This window comes from Saccoglossus kowalevskii, chromosome 1 (genome assembly GCF_978046115.1).
Source record: "Saccoglossus kowalevskii chromosome 1, keSacKowa6.1, whole genome shotgun sequence".
Classification (NCBI taxonomy): domain Eukaryota; kingdom Metazoa; phylum Hemichordata; class Enteropneusta; family Harrimaniidae; genus Saccoglossus; species Saccoglossus kowalevskii.
In genome coordinates, this window is record NC_140641.1 from 7,862,761 (window position 1) to 7,884,281 (window position 21,521).

Consider the following 21,521-nt stretch of genomic DNA (forward strand, 5'->3'; position numbering starts at 1 on the left):
TTGCATATCCCCGAATTGTTTCTGCATTTAGATAGTATCAATGTTTAATGTGTTCCAACCCTCTTTGTCATAAAGGCATGCGTATTAACTAAACAAAAAATGACGAACCCCACCCCCTACCCCCTCCCGAATTCGCAGAGACCAGCTTTTAAACACATGTTTTAATAGAAAATTATACTATATCGCATGCCACGGATTTAGATTCGATGTCGGGTAAATTAGACATATCCGGTGTGTGCGTACAATAACTACATTAATTCACTTGATGCAACTGATCGTTATTAGTTGTATGAGATCCAAAGTGAGGTGAACATCCCAATCACCATAAGCTCACATGTTCAAATCAACGTATCTAACGTATTCGTGCAGCAACATTTGGTGTTCTCTAGATCGGGGACAATACATAGAACTTGTCTAATGTGGACGTGCCCCTGATTTTAGGTGTCGGTCTTATTTCTGGTCAAGATAGGTATAAATATCGTTTACATTTTTCCGATTTGGTATACTAATGGGTTCGTATATGAGCGATTATCTCCATCTCAAATCCCGGCCTAAGATTCATATATAGATCAACCCGGATTTTGCCACTATCCAGGTATAAAAATTGTCACACTTTTTAGCACACAGGGGCACCTCCCTACTCTAGACTATACGAGATGTGTACATGTTATGGTCCTTGCGGCTCCCGTTTGGATACAATTCAAAAACAGTAACTTATGGAATGATCTCAGGGAACTTGCGTGCTTCTGTATCTCACACGTACCGAGGCTCATCGCATTCACTATTCACACATGTATCATACATCTAAGTAGACGTGCACGTGCACTCGTTTCAGAATCCGATTCAAGATGGCACCAGAACTCTGGAACCAGACCTCGGTCATGTATAGATGGATTTCGTTCAAACTTAGTACATACATTTTTTGGGGGATCGGAATAAAAAAAAAACGTCGGGAACTCATTTTGGTTTAACGAATAATATTCCAGAACCATATCTCTGAGATGCCTCGGCCAATCACATTCAAATTTTACATATATCATGCATCGCGTCGTATATACATGTGTTTGACGATCAATTCAAGATGACCGAATGGTGTTCGTTTTAATGTTTAAAATGCACCAAAATCGACAATTTCTCTGCCATTCCGAAACGGATCTTGGTCATATATTGACTGCCATCAATCTTGGTATACGATTTAACTTGAAGGGACTTTAATGCTCGTCATTTTGGTTTTTAAATCAGATTCAAATTGGCGTACTGACAGCGTTTTGTATTAACCGATGCTGTTCCAGAGTAATACTTCCTGGAATGACTGACGCAATAAAACATAACAACTACATTATATAACATGCATTTGTTATGATTTGAAATAGCTTACACATTTCAGTGTCGTTTACTGTCGAAAAATAGGAATTCTGTTATGTCATGACAGAATTTGTTTACATCTGTACTGAAATGGACAATACATTCTTGCGAGACTCTAATGTCTCTTTCTATACGTGTATTCCCTAATATTATAGAACTTGTATTTTATTTACAAATATTCACTGCACATATATTTTATTTCCCGTGCTTGCTGTTGACAATAAGAGATTTCAAATCCAAACCACATTTAAAGATATGATTAGATAATTGCTGTACATTAAAACTGTAAGCATACTTGTTATATAATACTTTCACTAAGTAACATACTTATAGTAACTAAATGGTTCACTTGTCGAGCTTGTCGTGGTCTACGAAAACAAAGCGTTCACATAAATGACATGAAGGAAGCACAGATGATTCAGTGACACGTGACCATCAACAACCAATTAGATGTGTCGTATTTACAGCACAGCACACTGATCGCACTCAGGAGGACAGTCCCCTATAATAATAGTATAAAATAAATTGCTTAGTCTTGACGCTATTCACTGGTTTCAGCTTGCCACACCAGTCTCACGCGTATGTATACAAATATAATATGCTCTGGGAACCATGTCGTATTGTCTAGATTTGTCTTAACTCAAGATAAATGCAGTTAGTATTGCGATTTGCGTGTTTTAATTTTATTTATATAACCTCTATGTAGTGTTCAATTAAACTTGAACTAATTATTAAACTATGACTGCTTACCTGGATATTGGCAAATAAATCCTTTTTTCTGAGTACAATATGTATCGTCCCAATGCAATTTGCTTTTTGCCCTATAATTTGAAAAGTAAAGATCAGTTCATAACACATGTCTTCTTGGTGGAGGATTTGTGATGTCATGTCCTGTTACATGTAATATAATTTATAGGTATATATATTAACATATAAATACGAATCACTTCAGCAAATGCGCCCGCCACTACAACCAGACGCTCATTGTTACGCTGTAACACACAGTCAAAACGATAGGTTGAACTAACGTGTAGTGAATGCAGACTTACAATGACGAGATGGACATACACAAATCAAATCTAAATTAAAATAATTGGTCTTTCAATTACCGCTGTAGATTCCACTGAACATGGTCAGTTGTTTTCCTGATAGTTATTGCTAACAGTAGTTAACGACCATTATCATCTGTGTTGCCGTACTTTAAGGTAGCGAGACTATTATTTGTGTTGAAAATAACGATTTTCACATTTATTTATTAATTGATGAAATGCACTATAAACTTTCATATGATAAAGTCAACATAACATAGAATGCCATGTAAGTTGGTTAAAATGTATATTTTCTGAAGGGAAGCAAGGCAGCCTCAGTAGTGTTTTCCAAAATCAACAATACAGGTTTAATCTGTGTGCCTATAAGTTTCAAAGATAAACTCAAGACAAAGCAATGTTAGGATGTGTTATCAGTAGCTATCTGACACACAATGAGTGTTTCCAAACATTCGAGTGGTTTGTCTCCGCCCCTGTTTGTTTCACAGATTAGTCATTTGCATATGAATGTGTCAGACACAAGGTCACACAGCCACTGAAAAAAATCATTGATTTTGGTGTTTTCATATGCCGAATTTATCCAATTATCGCTATCCCATTCCTTTATTTTTTTGGTTTCCAATAGCCTTACACATTTGGATGCCCCTACACATGGTAAAACAGACCTTGATGGGAAAACAAATTGATTGTGCCGATAAACAAGCTTGAAAATATTTGCTGTTACTTCATGGACGTTTTTTTCAAAATACAAGGTCTTTAACAAAAAATAACGTATACTTATTGTCGTCGGATTAACACCAAATTTTCACAGCTTTAAGGTGACAATGAGAGGAACTTGAATGTGTCCAGACAAACTATTTCATCGATTATTTACCAACGAGTTGTGGTTTGAGTTGGGGGCATTGTGACTAAAACAGTAATTGAAATTCAGCACACTATTTTTTAAAACGCGTTGCTTGAATAAAACTGACCAGACACATTCAATTTACCAGACTATTGAACAACTAGAAAAAGTGAAAAAAATACTTCTTATCGCCAGTGTAAATGCGTAATTATTTTTTTTACAGAAAAAGTAATTTTTCACCTTTGATTGAGTAACGCGTCGTAGAATGCAGATACGGGCATGCAAAATACATTTGTGAAATGCTTGAAATCTGGCGATTCTAAAAATATATACTTTCCCGGGTCTATTTGTAGTCATTTAGTCACAATTAGAAGATGAAAACAAGTATGCAAATAATAGTCTCGCTACCTTAAATAAGCAGTACTGCAAATTTGGTGGGTTTTATGTGGTGTTTTGCAGCCATGTCGCGAGTTGTGTCTCGTCACAATATACGTGTGTTACGTAACTTATTTTGTAAGGACACTGAACCGTAAAAATCGCACCTGAATCGCGCATATATCATAGTAAACTACAAGCCAAAAAAAGTCGTAGTATTACATTTATTATTGACTGACTGATATACACTACACTGTCTGCGTATTCGTTAAGTTTATTACTGCCCAGTGTTGGATGCTTTATTATTATTATCATAACTGATTAAAAGTAAAGATGCGATAACAGATAAACAACCAATAAAATGGTTCACCAAAAGTATTATATCATTTACAAACTACACTGGGTGTAATTCACTGAGTGGGATATTTATCGAAACTTTAAAATAGCTGCATGACAATATTTGGCTCCAGTACAAAAGGTAAAATAATCTTATTTTAGCTAAAGTGTCAATATTAAAGATATGCCAAACACCCACCCCTTGAAACAATTTTTCAAGACAAACCCATCCTGTGAAAGAAACTTTTAGGGAAAACCCACCTCTTTAGATGGTTTAAACAGCATGGTAAAATGAACTTCTCAATGCCATATACGCACACTACATGTAAATCGACGCAACTTTGATTCCGGAAACGACCTCTTGGTCCAGGAAAATATCAAAAAGGGCCCTTTGCCTGTTTAAAACACCTTAGGCGCCTCGCATACCCGTATGTTTCTACTGGTGATCCCCGGGAGATTGTATCGATCTTCAAAATGCAATCGGGCGTAAGGCGCTAATAAGTTGACACTATTTTATATATCAAAGTTGCCGCTATTAATAAGATACTACACGAATAAACCTTGCAACGCTAAAATACAGGTGCAAATTTGTGTAACCGCTTTGTGTATATATAATTGCTGTAAGCTAGTTCCAGGGCCAATTTATTTTAACCACGGTTGCAAATAGAGTGTTTCATGTGCTGTGTCACATTTGTACATGGTTTTTGATGGTTTAAAGGCCTGTCTGCACCTTTTAATTAGCTTTAAAATGAAGCTTGTTTAAGGTATTAAGAATACCCCCCCCCCCCGACGATGTATGCCATTAGGTGGCGCTCGTATGTATATGTCATGAAATTGCGTGGTTATTACTTAATTTTACCGCAGAGCAATAAATGATCACGAAGAAAGTTTTTTAAGTATAACGTTTTGCAAGAAGTGCATCCTTGGAATTACCTTTAAAATGAATTTTGTTTAATATAATAGGAATAACCACCCAACAGGCGGAGTATACTACTTGGCGGCGCACTCGTATAGCAAATGTACTGGAGTCTATTTTTTAGCGATGCGTAGAAACAGACGGGGACAGTTGGGGGTAATCAAGGCTATAGGGGGATCACCACTGACATCTACCTTCACAATTAGAAACAAGACACTGAAACTTGACCAACTTGAAAAGATTCAGATCACATCAGTGTAGGTAAAAAAGTCCCGCCCCTCGGAGGGTACAACTAAAGCGTCGTGTTGATGTGTGGTTTAAAGGTTAATCTCAAAGTGATCAATTAATAACAACAACACTGTAAATCTGAAAAAGTAATATTGAATTAGTATAACCTAATTAAATATTAATTAAATTAAAAAGGTCTATCAAGAATTCATGAAAACATTTTACTGTAATCACCGCAAAACAAAAAACAAGCGTCACGAACGAAACCGCCTGTCATTACATGCGTGAAAGTACAGTTACCCACACTGCAATTGTTAATACACATGTTTAAACGAGACATAAAGTATGGTGGCTCAACACTGCAACTTGTCAAGGAATAAAACGCGTGAATTAATGCGAATCTCGATTTGATTGCTAAGAATTTAGCAGTTGTATGAAAAAGAAAAAATACACTATTTCAAGTTGGGCTAGTGTTAACAACAAGAAGACAACAAATTGAAGCTAGCTATTTTTTGTCTCTTTGTTATAGTTGGCAGCAAAATATATGAAACAATGAAATTTGACAAGATACATCACTGATTTGAATTCTAAGGGGTGACTCCCTTACTAAAACCTTAGTTACACACATAATTCAATACGGCAATTGCTCTCTCACCAGAAATTTGTTCCCGACTTTATTACTGTTACTATATGGCTCATCTCCATAACGAAGATGTTTCCAGAAATCATTTTTGTTGAAATCTACATTCACAACATTGTCACTTGATTACAAATGCGCTTTGAAGAAAAATGTAACGTGTGTAATCTTTACTTATATTTAGTTATGAACCAAACATAATAATCATAAAACATCATACAAACGGTTCTTTTTTAATTGAAGGGTCCAGTATTACCTCGCATTGAACGTATTATGTACTGACACGCACTGTGCTAGTACGGACACGCTGCAATTCAGAATGTGTGGCGGTGTGGCGTGTGGCGGAATTAGCAAAACAGGACTACGTGGCGATTAATGACTATAAATATGATTCATTTAAACATTGTTGATATATACACTCACCATAATTGAGTGCAGTCTTGTCCATCAGGCTGACCGCTTTTCTTCTTATTATTTGGCTGCCTTGCTGCCCAGTTAGTATAACTGCATTCTTGAAGTGGTTCGCCATTTGACCATACGTAGTCGCCCTCCTGATCGATATCATTTAAAGCGATCCAAAAGCCACCTAACCCGTCTTCTAAATTATTATTTTTAATCGCTTGTCGTAACATCTTATCCGTCTGTTTGTCGAATACGTCAGCCAGAGTTCCGCCGTCTTCTCCGCACGTTGTCTGTGCGTCCCCCCACGACATTTTAGTTTTAAAAATCTTGTATTCTTGGCAGTCGCATAGTAAGCTGTCTCCTGCGAATCGAAAAAAAAGAGCAAGTAAAAACAATTATCACCAAGTGACAGTAAATGTATGTCGACATTATATAATAGTAATAAATAGAAATCAAGAAATTGAAAAAACACACAACCAAGATCTAAGATATGTGTTGTTATAAGAGTAAGCACACCCTGCCTTGACTCCCAACCTAATGGCTGATTGTTGAAACTATGATCATTTCAAATCAAATTTCAGCTATGGTATAAGGTTGTTTGATCTGCATTTTAGTTGAAGATATCATTATATTTATTTTTAGAAATCGAATACATCGTTAAATTTCAATGTTAAAGTGTAATGATGTAAAAAACTAATGTGTGATATGTTATAATCGATTTCTATTTTCATTGAGACGAAAAATTTTGTTCCTAATTATGTTATCCAAATTCCATAAAATGTTTCTCTCTTAATCAAAGATAATCAAGTGTAAATTATAATGCCATTTTTGATGTAAATATGAAAGATTAGTACGATCTATATTTTATCAAGAATACGGTTTATTTAAAAAAATAAACTTATCAAAATGGCTAAATTCAAAGAGCTTTGCAAGCTAGATCACAGTTACAATAGCAGGAACATAAAGAAATGTGCTATCTAATAAGTGGATGAGTGTACCTGGACTCCGCTTCTGTACTCCAAGTAAATCTAAATCACGTGATAAAATGTCGACATTCAACGACGAAGCCTGCCAATAAATATATATAATGTTAACAAATTAAATGGCGTTTTTATTGCGTAATTGTAAACAGCACAGTTATTTCAAATCTTTGATGTCTGGATATATTTTACGTGCTCTATATAAATAATGATTTAGGTCTAACGTATTCTCAAATTTACTCATAGAACAGTCACACTATAACACATAGATTTTTAAAAGTAGAAATGTAAACTGTATCATTACAGGTTGTCAATGTCTAAAATTTCGACGTGTATGCTATGGACTACTGGTGGGAGTCGTTTCAGACACGTTCAATAACAAATGATGTTTTGTAGTTGAGAAAAAAATATACGAAATTTTGAAAGTTTGATCCACAAAACATTCAAGTCACTGAAAGCCCGGATGCTGTCATTACTATATAATACCACAGTCCCGGCGGCACCGCCCCCCGAAAAAATGCGCGATCATTTGCGCCTAGGGATGGTGAGCAGATCTCGCCCTCACGCAAAATCTCGTGTCGCTACCTATGTATTGCGTGCTATGTGACTGCTTGGCTACATACCAATACTCACCTCACTGGAGGAAACAATGCACAGCGTGATGACGATCAGAATAGTGTTATACATGATGATGTGATCTATAGTCAAACATTACAAAATGAAAAATATAAGTAAGTGTATGACCTCATTTCAAACATGGAAGGTATGTAAAACTTAAAACATAACCTCGCATTACACAGATAACGCAAAAGTTTAGCTAATATAAAAAAATAACTTGTTATTAACATATTCTGTGTTTGTTTTTAATATAATAGGAATAACCCAACAGGCGGAGTATACTATCCATATTTTCAAGATAATTTCCATGACAACAGTTAGTGTCATTTAGACCAATCATAATACCAGGCAAAGAACACGTAACCATGGTTGGAAATGTATACTAATTGACTTGCTTGGTTTCTATTATAACCATGAAATGCATTCCATGACAAATTAATCATTTAACAAAGAACACAGACGGGAGGGTGGTGTTGCGTTGCATTGTCCTCGTCATATTTACCAAATCAACGAATAGTATCTATAGTTAAATGTTGAATGTGCCTTGTTCTAAAATGGTACCTACAGAAGTGATGCTACTGCATGTACATACATACATACGCACGCCACGATTGTCGTGGTTGCTATAGTAATCAAAATTCAATCATTGTTGCAATTATTTTGTTATTGTGACATCCAAATTGAAGTATATTTTCTTCCGTCAGTGTCACAATAGACATTATAGTGTGAGCAGAAGGTGTGTGCAATTCCGTCATAAATGTCAGTACACATTCAAATGACGTCAGTGACCGATATTCTTATCCATATAGAATATTGGCAGGGCTAAATATCGGATTCAAATTAAAATCTGTAATTGTGTCATTAATTTTAACAAATAAATCTATATTACATACAAGGCAGATTAACAATTGACAACTATAACGTTGTAAAAAGTACCGCCTGTATAACTGCGTGTCCTAAAAACGGGATAATAAAAGTCAAATGCCTTCGATTCCCCGGGCGGGTCATCTAATCAAACAAATCATTATACCATCTCACGTCCGCCTTAAACAACTAATAAGTGTACTGAATTTGCGAGTATATACATATACCAAAAAGAAATTACACCACAAGGTAACATGGAGTATAAAATTGAGGAAACATTCACATTTCCGAAAGTCGAAGTTGATAATTGTAGTAATTATTCAATAAAAATGTTCGAGCAATGAACACACTATTAAACGACCATTGCCTAAAACGTCTGGTTATATTAAATAATTACCAAAGAATATGATTACCAACTATATTATTACATATTATATTTACCAGTCACGGGTCTCACAATTTTTCAACTATTTAAATATATGCGCGTGCTTATGAATTGCATTGCCACTTATGATGCGTGTATACTATTATGGGATCACTCAAGTTTAATATTTGCTGTATATTCATCAATAATGTCCAATGAACTATGTATTAAAATATCGTGTTTGTCAGTTGTATATCATAAAATCATCTATTTTTAACAAAATCAAATGCCAGTCACTGAGCGCGACTACACGATGGGGGGGGGGGACACCAACATATCTACTATAGACAAGGCTGCTAATTAACGATGAATGTTATTCAGTAAATTTACGCCTTATTTTCCTTAAAAGTACTACAACTGTGTTGAAAATTTTTCCAGAGAAAAGGCATTCTGACGAGGCACGATGTATACACGATTTGTGTGTATTATATGAACCCGTCTATAGGCCTTTGGGTATACATCACTGCGCTTACATGTGTTCTTTGGTAATTATTGTTGATAACATAAACCGAAAAATCAAGGGATTTTGTCTTTAGAAAGTACCCCAAGCATTCAATACAGATCTTATTTGGGGCGCACATTCAATCTTGTGCGCTTGTAGATTTTATCTCCATCATGTACACGGAAGCGTGCTTTGATGAGGTGTGAAACTGAAACTCAATTACAAGGTTAACGTTATAGCCCATTGCCCTTTTGGATATAACGACGAGAGCTGTGATTATGTTTACTACTGTATATATTTGTTGACTGGCACAGCAATATGTTTCCTACAAAGCCTATATCAGCCATGTCACTATATGTACCTGTTGAATGCATCGCATTGGCGTTATACAAGAGTGCAATTCTAGTTAAATAAATCACACGACTTAATTATGCAGTACGTGCTTATTGTGTCTAGAACGAGTGGATTCAATTACCAACATCGCGACTGCCTGTCACGAACGCATTTAATTGTTACCTTGTGTGTAATGAAACAAACTCGATAAGATTACATCACAAGTTATTTTAACGAGTGGCGGTAATAGTGCCACAATCAGTGGATAGGTTCTAAGTACTCTCGTATCGCTATCGCTATTTTTCATAAAGTGTCGTCGTGGAATCTAGTAATTGCTCGCTACCGTGACACAGCGTATTCTTGTTTAATGACTGAATGAAGTGAGACTTACCCTGTGATACAAGTCACCAAATTCCAACCAGTTAATACGAGACTCTTGAGTGTAATGGAAGATCGCCCAGCAGTACGAAGGGTAGTGTTACACACTCAGTGATATGCGTTTAAATATAGAATGACCTCCCTAGTTAAGGAAGCGGCACCAGAATTCAGGTTTGCATCTACTGAGCATATTACTGAGCACATGCGCAATGTATTATGGGAGTGAAACTTTACATTGAAACTCGTGAAGGTAATAGACAATTGTTTTGAAAATTTGGAACAATATTATGATTTAGTTCTTCCTTTTGTCAGCTAATGTTACCTAGCAACATTTCAAGATATAATGATATATTATTTTTTATCGAGACTAATGCAATAAATACATTCTGGATATTGTTTCTCAAAAACTATTTTCACATTCTCTTCACGTATTTTTCTGTATCTTACAGAACATGTGGATAGAAAGTCATTCATATCTCAACTTGTTCAGACCCTCCTTATAAACTGAGATATTATATTATGGTGAAAAGCGTAGTGATATCGTCAGCGCGCATCATCGGTTCAGTCTCGTCACCTTATACTTATTTTCAATAGAAGGCGATTTCTATTGTTTCCGGATGTACCAATCATAACCATTGTCGTCAAATAATTAATCTAGCGGTCCGTGTGATTATATACCACGCAAATAGAAGTGACTACCATACGGCCGGGCGTATACACGCAGTTCCGCACTTTGTCCCCTTTTCGACGTCATTTTATTTTAATTTGAGACATATGTTATGCGTTCTGGTAAATTGCGGCTACAACAAAGATCTAGAATCGTGATTTTGACATAAAAAGTGAGTTAGAACAAAGCTGTTAGGAAGCTGTATGTGAAATAAAAGGACACCGGCTGGAGAAGGTTTTAAGAGAGAATGAGGAGAGAAAAACCGCAAGACAAAAATAACAACTTGCTATCATAGTAAGCGTTTTATCGCATAGAAACACGTGTGAAATGTATTTCCACTGCGCTGACATACTGAACTCCTTTGCGATATTTACAACGAAGATGTTACATATACAAACAATGAAACGTCGATAGATTTTATCTTGTTGTTGTACATAACAAGACAAGGAATCTAGCCAGAGGATTGCAATAATAAATATTAATCGTTAAATTAAATGCTTTTATATATTAGCATAAACCATATAACCCGATGTCATGCGTGGAAACATCCGTACTCAAAACAATAGGTTTAGTTGCAAAATACAATGTAGATGCCATTGTCACCACGAACACAACAATTTTACATTTAAGAGAGATGAATAATAATATTTTACCATATATATGTGTACGATTTTGCTTCATGCTGAACTGAATAAGTATTTGGATTGCTTTTGTACTGTCTTCCCAATTGAAATTTCTCTGCTTTGAGATGATTGGTCAATGTCAGTTCAATTCCACTGACATCGCATGCACCAACATCATAGAATCCAATTTCCGAAAGCTAATAAATTCTTACAATTTGGAAGTTGACGTAAAAATACTGAGGTGACGTGTGAAGAGTTTTAATACATATTTGAATGAATGTGAGTGATATTGAGCACTCAATCGTTGAAATGTCAAGATCACGCTCTCCATTTTGGTACCAAAGAGATGTCAGATTTCACCTGCTGGAAATGCATCAGCACCACTCTTAGACCAAAGCATACAAACGAAATAATAGACTCATTTACAATATACAAAAACAGCCCTCAAAATTATGAAAACGATTTTACTTATGGAATTAAAGTTAAATGTAGTGAAAAATTGATTTTTTTAAACGCCCCTAGTATCATATATCCCGTCGCCATAGAGATATCTATTTAAGGCGAGAATCACGCCTTAGTTGTTGAGTGTCATCAATTTAATGTGATGTGGTATACTGGAAACGTCTTTAATCAAGGCGAGTAGTGATGGAATGTTTCGTTTCATTACAGGGAATCATGTTGGTTTTTGAAGTAATATATGTTATATCTGTTTATTTTGTTTATTTGATTAATAAAATACAAGACGTGCGTATATTCATAGAATCAATCGGTGGATTCTATTAGTGAGATATAGAAAACACATTTATAAATATAGGCTTGTTCATGTAATATACAGCGTGTACTTTGGTAATTACTGTTGATATACAGCATCATTTTTTTTTAAATGAAACTGAACGCGTCGAACAACACCAGTAAAAGTAAAAAGAAATACGTAATATTACAAGCCGGTAGGCTGGTTGGCGATCCGCGCCGCTCAAAAAAGCAAACAACATGTTTTTCGGCTGTTGCCATGGTAGGATATGGACGTGAAGCTAACGTTAGTTAACAACTAAAACCGGGACCCGTATGCGAAGTTCGCAAAGAGCATTCAGTCTTTAGAAGTCACTTTACTTCATTACTAGGACATGTTTTGTTGTTTTAATTATTATTACCGACCGATTGTATTTTCAAGATTCTTTTATAGTTCATTCAAAGTTCAAAGTTGCGTTATAGCCCATTGCCCTTTCGGATATAACGACGAGTGCTGTGATTATGTTTACTACTACTGTATATATACTTTCTATGACTTACATTGTTACATTGAGGTCTCCCGTCTGCGTGAAACGTAGCCAAAATAAAAAGCTTGATCATTTGAGCACTCTGACTGCTATTACAATACTGGTAGGAGGTAGTAAATTTGGCGCGAAAGTATAACCAAATATGAACGAAATCGACCCAAACAGACAGACACACCCACACAAAAGCGATGTTAAGGGGAATCCTAGCGGAGCGGATCACCAACAAAACGTTATTAGTGCTTATGTTAACCCGTAGTTAAACAGTCGACGGGGAGAATGCTATATTTGAGATTGCATGTCTTAGAAAATATGAAAACATCTTAGTTAGTCAACGTTTATAAGTTTAACGATATACCCGAACATGGTGAGTATAGCTTGACATCAATTTATATTCTGAAATGTACGACGATAGTTGCTAGGTTTCTGTCTCCCGATTGCCAAGTGGATGGATCTATTTTTTTGACTCGTAAAAAGAATCGGTGTTGGACACTGGTACTACTTTCTTTCATAATTGAGGCAAAAAAATGTGATGAAAGTAAAATAAATAGCTAAGGAAAACACGTGTAATTAAGCCACCTCATGATTTTTGTCAGTGATGTACGTCTGTATTTTAAACATCAAGTTGTGTCTAACACTAGCTAAGGGTTCACCGTTTACTGTCTTCCATTGTTATAAATATTTAGAAAACTCGACTTAATATGAGGTTATTACGAGAATACATGAAAGTATACACGAAGACAGTACAGCTGGAGTATCCACCGACGCGCAGTGGAGGACGATGCGCGGCGTACTGTCTGAGTGCATACTTTGAGGTATTTTCGTAATAACCTTATTATTATACATCTTTCACTTCTAAGGATGCATCATGGAAATGCCGAAATCCAAAAAAAATTAGAAGAGAATCAGCGAACTTCTTTGTGTTGAGTCCGGTCAAACCCCTATGACAGCCATGTTTGTTTTTATTTTTAGAGGATGCTTACGCGCGTAATCATTCCATATTTGGTATTCGCATTTCCTTATATGGTAGGATGAAATACCCTGAAAAAAAACGCAAAATTACGGCACGTTGTAACTTATGGCGTTACGGTGACAGATGTATAATAATATTAGATATACTGACCTATCAAATATTGCCACATACTTTAGCAGCATATTAAATTAGGTTATGGTATTATCTATATTAAAGTGAACATGGTGGAAATCACACCTAGCATTAAACATGTATTTTATCGTACACTTGGGTTCTTTTGCAAACAATATATTACTTCTGTTTTGCATCGTGTTGGCATAGTAACCGTAATACATTTACGCGTGTATAAGCATCCTTCGAATGTGCTCATGTACTTAATTACTTTGGTTTTCTACATAATACTTCGTTCAACCAACAACCACGCGTGACCTGTGTAGTATTATAGGTCTACCATATGCTCAGTATGAGCCACGTTTTGAAAATTTTCTGTTTTTTTGTGATTACTTTTAATCCAGCGGAGGTCAATGTAGTCCAGATCAAGTGGCCAAATGTTTTTGATATCAAACTAAGAAAATTCGTACTGCGTTGCGTGTTCATAGTGTGCTAATGGAACGGCTATAAATTGATGATTCAATGACTACTATTGCTAATGCAGTGACTAAGATACGTAGTGTTATATTAACGGCTGAGATACGAAATGTGTTTTAATTGCTGGGTTACATAGCAGTAATTCAATGGTTAAAATCCAGAATGTTAATTTAATGGCCAAGAATACTATATTACATTATGTTGTGTTTTAAATAAAGTTTGTGCCAGGCAACATTCAATTCAAATGTTTATAATTTTATAATTGTAAATATTTATAAATATTCATAACTCTATGACATTATATTACAAAAATAGAGGTCTTATTGTTCAACATTGACTATTGTACTAAAATACTAATATTCCAATGTTATGGCAATCCTATTTTAAAGTCATAATACGAATAACAGATATTTATACCACTTCAGTGATTTTTGGTTTCAAGTGTGAAAACAGGCTGGAGACATTGATATATTTATAACATATACATGTATAGATGAATAGGCAGATAACTTTTCATGAACACGCATCAGACTACCATCTGCCTGACTGTATTCATTCTGCTGTCAAGTTCAATGTTCAGCATTTTATTCAGTGATGTGATGGATATAGGGTCTGCCAATTTTGTCAGTGAAGTAGCAATATCAAAATATTGATGTTTTCATGGGGTTTATCTAGAATAGCACGTTTTACCAAGAACACACCAATAATATCTCGTTTGTGTGCCCCCAGCCACTTTATATGAATGGTGGTTTAACGCAATAGACAATGTGTGTTTATTCGAGCGATTTAAGCAACCACAGACTTCCTGAACGCAGGTGCATTCATATGTTATGGTGCACACGTTTTTTGCCCTGTTATAATTAGTGCAATCTTTTTGAACTACCAGTGGGAAGATTGTGTATTTCTATACAATATTAGCTTTGCCAATATGCCAATATGCCAACATTTCCAGTGCAAGGGGTAGCTGCTCAAAACATTGGTTGATTGCTGAACATATACATAGAATAATCAGGTGTATCATTTGTAACATTCCAATTGTAACCAAGTAGTTACTATTAGAACTATTGTGTATCAAAATAATGACACCGTAACTCCCTTAAAACAGCTTTATATAGAATGATGAAAGTTAAGAGACAATAGAGACATTTGTTTGAAAAAGTTATTAAAAACTTGAATGAATACCATACATGAATTGTATTGAATTCGAATCTGATTAAACAAGCAGAATCTGAAAACGCAGAAATATAAAAGCAAAAAAAAACAATGAAGGCAAATCTGTTGAAGTATTTGGTAATCTAAATGCAATATATTTGATAGTCCACTATTTACATAGATAGTAAATACCCACTAACCTTATGTTTGAGTACAAACAGAGTTCCGTCAAATTATGGTAAACAATGAAGGAATTTCACTGACAAGTATGATTTGTGAAATAGTATAATATTACACTGAACACATGTAATGTATGATATCAATATTTGCATATAAACAATTGCAATGATATGTTCAATGCAATTATGCAACCAACACTAAATTACATGAGTACATACGTAGATGTACATTGAGTCTGTAACATGTAACATTTCGTGTTAATTTCTCTGCGGACATAATATCTTCAAAACAAATTCAGTTTTCTCATATTTATATTTCACTGTAATTCCTACGACCAATAGCAACTATTATACAATAGACTAACTATTATGACTGATGATACAATTTATTATAATCTCTCGTACAAGTGTATTATAATGATTTACTATGTAAATACTTGCTGCAATAAAATTCTTACATTAGTAGACTAATGGTTTATTTCCGCCGTATGCATTCACAAACCAATCATTTAAAGTTATTCTTTTATAAATACAAATACATTTCTTAAAAATGAAATCAACAGCATATGTATGTCAGTACTTGTAAACGTTTAATCATGTATGAGTAATTGTAACGAGAACTACAACTATATTAGTTGTAGTAAGTGTTGGTATTAGTTAAGGCGCAATTATCAGTTTTAACCAAGGTATCTATAATATGTGATCATTTTCTGATGATTCTGATAAAATAACCATGTTGAACTTAGTGCTCTTATTTAGCATGAGTTAGCTAGTTAAAATCCCACTGAAACTGGTATTTTTTCTGACGATAAAACCATTGCATCACATGGGTTGTTTTGTTCTCATATTGTGTATTGGATATAGTCTGAACGATGATGAAATAAGTTTGTACATGTGATAGAAAAAGTAGCATATGTTAGTTTATTCGCCTGACAACCCCTTAGAAAAGTTTTTACTTGGTAGACATGGACATTTCACTATGTGTAGCTCTTCAAAATGACTTTCTACATGCAAAACTAATGTGTTATTTATCTCTCAGTTAGTTATGCGGGCAGCCGATGTGTTGTGTTGGGCCTTGTGGTCGCAGCTGAATAATCTGTACGAGTCTTAGAAATTTTATTACACCTGAAGAGAAAGAAGTTGAAATTATCATAACTAAGAGATATCCATCATAGTAGCAAAGCTCCATGACAGATTATACGGAATAAAGTATCAAGAATTCCTGCTAGAGTAACAATTTACGACTTTAGAAGAAGAAAAAAATCCTTTCGTGTAAAGACAATTAAAATTCATCAGTGTGATGACGACTCATTTTACAGTTATGAGTTGAGTTGAATTATTTAGGATTATTGAAAATCCTCGGTGACTGTGTACTCTTTGAAGTTGATGACCTGAGCCGAGATGGCAGTGGTCACGACCAACAACTCGCACCAGGAATTGAAGATATGAGATTTCAAAATACAGTGAAAATAACATGTTTCATGTTTTCTGGGGAAAAATATATATGTCGATATCACAAAATGTAGCTGAGTTACATACAGTAAAAAATCTATAGTGTAAATTTACAATATTTGTTTAATTGTGTTCAAGGTCAATGTATCAAAGTTCAGCTTAGTTAATTAGATTTTAATTCAGTACACTTCATATGTGGTAAAATAATTGTAGCTAACCTTTTTAACCTAGTATCCTGTACAGCTTAATCCGGCAACGATGTGGTTTTATTGTAGTCTATTGAAACCTCTGCTTAATGTACTCATTCTGTTGACTTATACTACAATTATCAATTGTAGGCAAGTACCAATACTGTACCAATGACTAAACGCATCAAAATTATGCACAATACTAACACTGTGACAATATAAGTATTGGAGCGTAAGCGTAAAATTGTGACACTTAAAATATTGCAGTATACTTTGTCACTATTTGACTATTTTTATCAAGTGTCGGTATATTGATTATTGACATACAAATTTGTTTATGTTATTATTTAATTGTTACCGAGGATATATATAACTTTAAGCATATTTTACCTGTGCAATGGTTGGTGTTGAACTGTCTGCTAATCTAAACAATGACAGAAAGACAAAGCCACATTAAGTTCGAATGTAGAGACACCAAAAGAGTGAAGAGTTGAATGTGCAAAGGGTAGAATGTTGAATTTGATAAAGTTGGCTCAAGAACTAGAGTGTGCGTTCATATACAATCTCCTCTAAACTTTAAACAAGTATTGCAGAATATTAATGTAGACAGTTTTCTTAAATATGCAACTGCTTGTGATTGCGCCACCATTGTTTTAGTTATACTCCTGTTAGTCGTGTTATTGGAGACACTATAGTTCTAAATATTAATCAACATAACACTCTTCAGAAGATAATGTAATAGAAAAATATTAAATACATTTTGAGATATTGTCACATTAAGTATAGACATTTTGTTGTACTAAACACCCAAATAACATATAATATGTCAAAATTATTTTTATTTCAATGGTTTTAAAATCTAGTGACTCTAGTGATGGCGGTTTATAAACCCCTAAATGCAGACCTTTTATTGTACATGACTTCATATATAGCATGGTGGCCATATAGCTTTCTTTTGATGATTTGACTATGTTCTTTAGTCACTTGTTAGTTGTTATGTGTTTGTTGATTGTTGAGTTGATTTTTGATTGTCGGATTTGTTTTGTGTTTTTGGAGATCTATATTAACAATAACAAACTTAATATTACCACATTGCGTTGGCTCATCTTCATCGTGGTATTGTATCTATAAAAACATTGTAGGCAGCGTTTCCACTTTCCTCAATTACACAATCAATATTCTAAAAAAATGTAGTGCCTTCAAGTGACGAACATTCATTCTACAATTCAAAAAAAATCTCCAAAGAGCTGTATTTTGCACCAGTTTATCCAGATTCTCTTTTGGAAAATGATGACGTATTGTATTATTATATTATTGTTGTATTATTATATTATTTCTGGTATATTGCTAATTCCAATCTTTTAGATGTTTACTCTTTAGTATTTTGAGTTCACCAATATTTTAGGTTTTTGATGGCCCATGAATTCAAAATGAGAATTCTATAATTTAAATATGCATATGTACCGTCAAAAACTATTGAATGTGGTGAATGGGGTACATGGTAACCTTGGTACGTACTGTATTAAATGCCGCTCCGTAGCGGCCATTTTGAATTTCTGCTAATTGAAGCAATTGCTCAGTGGTGAAAGAAAGGCATCAATCGAATCTGACTCATAACACCCTGGAGAGCGTATTATGCGAATTCGAATTATGCGTTGAATTTATATATTAATGTTTGTTTGATGGGGGGGGGGGTCGGTAAGTTGCAACAGACAAGGGGTGGATGATTTCGAGGAGGGTTATGTATTTCTTATACTATATGCGCAACAACGTCGTAATTTATAAATTTCAATTGCAGTTGAATCCATATCAGCCAAGCAAAGGACACAGTGCGCAATGACTTCATTTGCATACGTTCCAATGTTATTCAATCGGCCAGCAGAGACTTCTTGCTTCAGTTTGAATTGTGAAGATAGTAGAAAACTTTTGTATTCGGTAATCTCTATGACTTATAAGACAAGGATATGCAAGCTTCTTGTGCATATCAATGAGGCGTTGCTTGGCCATTGATAGCATAGGAGTCATTCAAGTTTGCTTCCATACCCCCACTACGGATGGATATTAAGTTTATGACACCCTATGCATTCAAATTCACCATTCAGGTGTCGGAATTTTGGCAACTAACACACCCCATGGAAACTGATTTGACGTATACGGATGGGTGTGTGAAAAAATAAAATATATCAAAAATACGACACCTCTCGGAATTAAACAATCCACACTTTTTGTAGAAATATGACCCCTCGGATTTAAACCATACGTAGGGGAGCTGTGGAAAAAACTTGAATGACCCCTGAGAACGCAACGGATGGATGGATGAATGGAAACAATGGATAGTTTGAACAGAAATGAACAGCCATATGTCAAACTCACCTGTGAATCTCCAAATTGGATGTCAGTTGTAGGTTTATTCAAACCAAATTAGATATTTAATTAATATCTAGTCATAATACATATTAGTGATTAATTATCTAGTGATAATCCTTTCAAGGCAGACGATGGTTACGTAGAAGTTGACACTCATGATTAGTGAACGAAACCAGTAAACTTTATGTACACGTAGTAAACGACGTACGTGCTGGGCATTCAAATTATATTGTATTACGTATTGGTGCAATCCCGGGGACATACAACTATAGAGATATAGAATGTCTACTATAATCACGTGACCAATTTCTCAGGTTTTGCACATGTTAATAATACGTACAAGGTTATTGTTGGCAAATCTGTTGCTTTGTGTCCTAGGCTTCTTTACCGTCGAAATACTCCTGGTAGGTTTAAATGGTATTGTAACAGACACACTTTTGATACAACATTTTTCTAAATATATTTTAGTTTTTACCCCAGACCATTCGTCCCGGTGTTATCGCTATCGCCACACGAGACTCCAGCTTGTCTCCTATACAATTTGACTGCGCACATCCAGAAAGTAGATGTAGCTGTGATTGGTGGAATACTAATGAGTTGAGTGTCAATCAAACGTCCACGCTATCTTTAGTAAACAAAGTCACGTGACACGCGCCATTTTAGTTTTGATTAGTTCATCGGATCGGAGTGTCGGTGCTCGCCATCCATAAATCAAATCAAAATGATTTCTAAGGAAATTGTCGCTAAGTACATTTGAACTGCGGTTATCATTGCAAATTGAATGTGAGAAAGTTATGGAACGTCGTTTTGAACTTGAACGTGGTCGGGCAGGCGATTTCAAGGCAGCACGCTTAACCCTTTCGTTCACAGGTTGGGAGATATTAGAATGACTGACAATTTCACGCCACTGTTTTACATTATTGGCGGATTTTTCTGCGCTATCAATCTTTCTCTTACAAACTAGACATAGATGAGACGACAGAGTCGCTCCTTTCACAACGTCGCACTGGATCAAATTGGAAAGACGATTTCCATAAGTTATCCCTCCTGCTTTTCCTGGCTTGAATAAATTCACACACGACTTTAACTGTCCACAAACTCGAAGACTACACGAACACAGTCTACAATAGTCGTCCGCAACAATATGTATGTATTTCTTCGGTGTACTGATGCACGAATGCACCGTGACACGGTGTTTCTCGGGTGTCGCCATCGCTGAGAATGCCGCCGGCGCAATTTTTCACCCAACTCGCGATTCTGTTTTGCAACATTTTATCAATATTCCCTTTGACAAAATCGCCGACAAAAGCACCGCTTTGCTGATCTTTTGTTCTATAATTCTTAATGCAAACACCGACCCTAGTAGTAATTAGTAACGTCGCCTAGTACATATGAACGGTCGTCATTGCAAATCGAACATCCTTTTGAAATTTGGACGTCGGGCAGGCGATTTCAAGGCACCGCACTTAAATATTAGCAACATATTTTTCTGAGCGGTTGTTTATTCTCTTTCAAACGAGACATAAATGTGACGACATAATCGATCCCTTATCCACCGCTAAGAATGCCGCAATGTTTCGTTCGTTTTGCAACATGCCACAAATCGTCGAAAAAAACACCACTTCGACGGAAGCTTGCGTAATAAGGGGGTTAAAACAAGAAAACAAATGCCATGTTTAATACATATCGACCTGTTTTACTTGCGAAAGATAACGGAACATGAACTCGTTTCGTGCGACTTCGGAACCCGAAGGAACACACCAACAACTTTGAATTTACCCGCTATCTTCCAAATATGGTATATTAATTTATTCAGTTGTTTATTTAGAGTGACGTCCGCGGTCGAATGCGATTGGCTATCGATGTCAGT

At 35.3% G+C, this 21,521-nt stretch overlaps 1 protein-coding gene across 1 annotated transcript; it reads right to left on the reverse strand.

Moving 5' to 3' along the window:
- Positions 1 to 1,523: 1,523 nt before the first annotated feature.
- LOC100375223 (lectin BRA-3-like) lies at positions 1,524 to 10,323 on the reverse strand. Its single transcript, XM_002735883.4, has 6 exons — positions 10,202 to 10,323; positions 7,763 to 7,827; positions 7,148 to 7,217; positions 6,171 to 6,510; positions 2,116 to 2,186; positions 1,524 to 1,867 (listed from the first exon to the last, which is right to left on the reverse strand). The coding sequence occupies exons 2-6, from the start codon at positions 7,814 to 7,816 to the stop codon at positions 1,827 to 1,829; spliced, it is 576 nt and encodes a 191-aa protein (XP_002735929.1). The 5' UTR covers positions 7,817 to 7,827; positions 10,202 to 10,323; the 3' UTR covers positions 1,524 to 1,826.
- Between the last annotated feature and the right edge of the window lie 11,198 nt (positions 10,324 to 21,521).

What these genes read in the sequence shown, in the direction of transcription:
- LOC100375223 (XM_002735883.4), bottom strand. Translation starts at nt 7,816, where the DNA reads ATGTATAACACTATTCTGATCGTCATCACGCTGTGCATTGTTTCCTCC. An exon ending in GCATTGTTTCCTCCAGTGAG is followed by an intron (nt 7,218 to 7,762) that starts GTGAGTATTGGT and finishes ATTTATTGGCAG; the next exon opens with GCTTCGTCGTTGAATGTCGA. An exon ending in AGTACAGAAGCGGAGTCCAG is followed by an intron (nt 6,511 to 7,147) that starts GTACACTCATCC and finishes TTCGATTCGCAG; the next exon opens with GAGACAGCTTACTATGCGAC.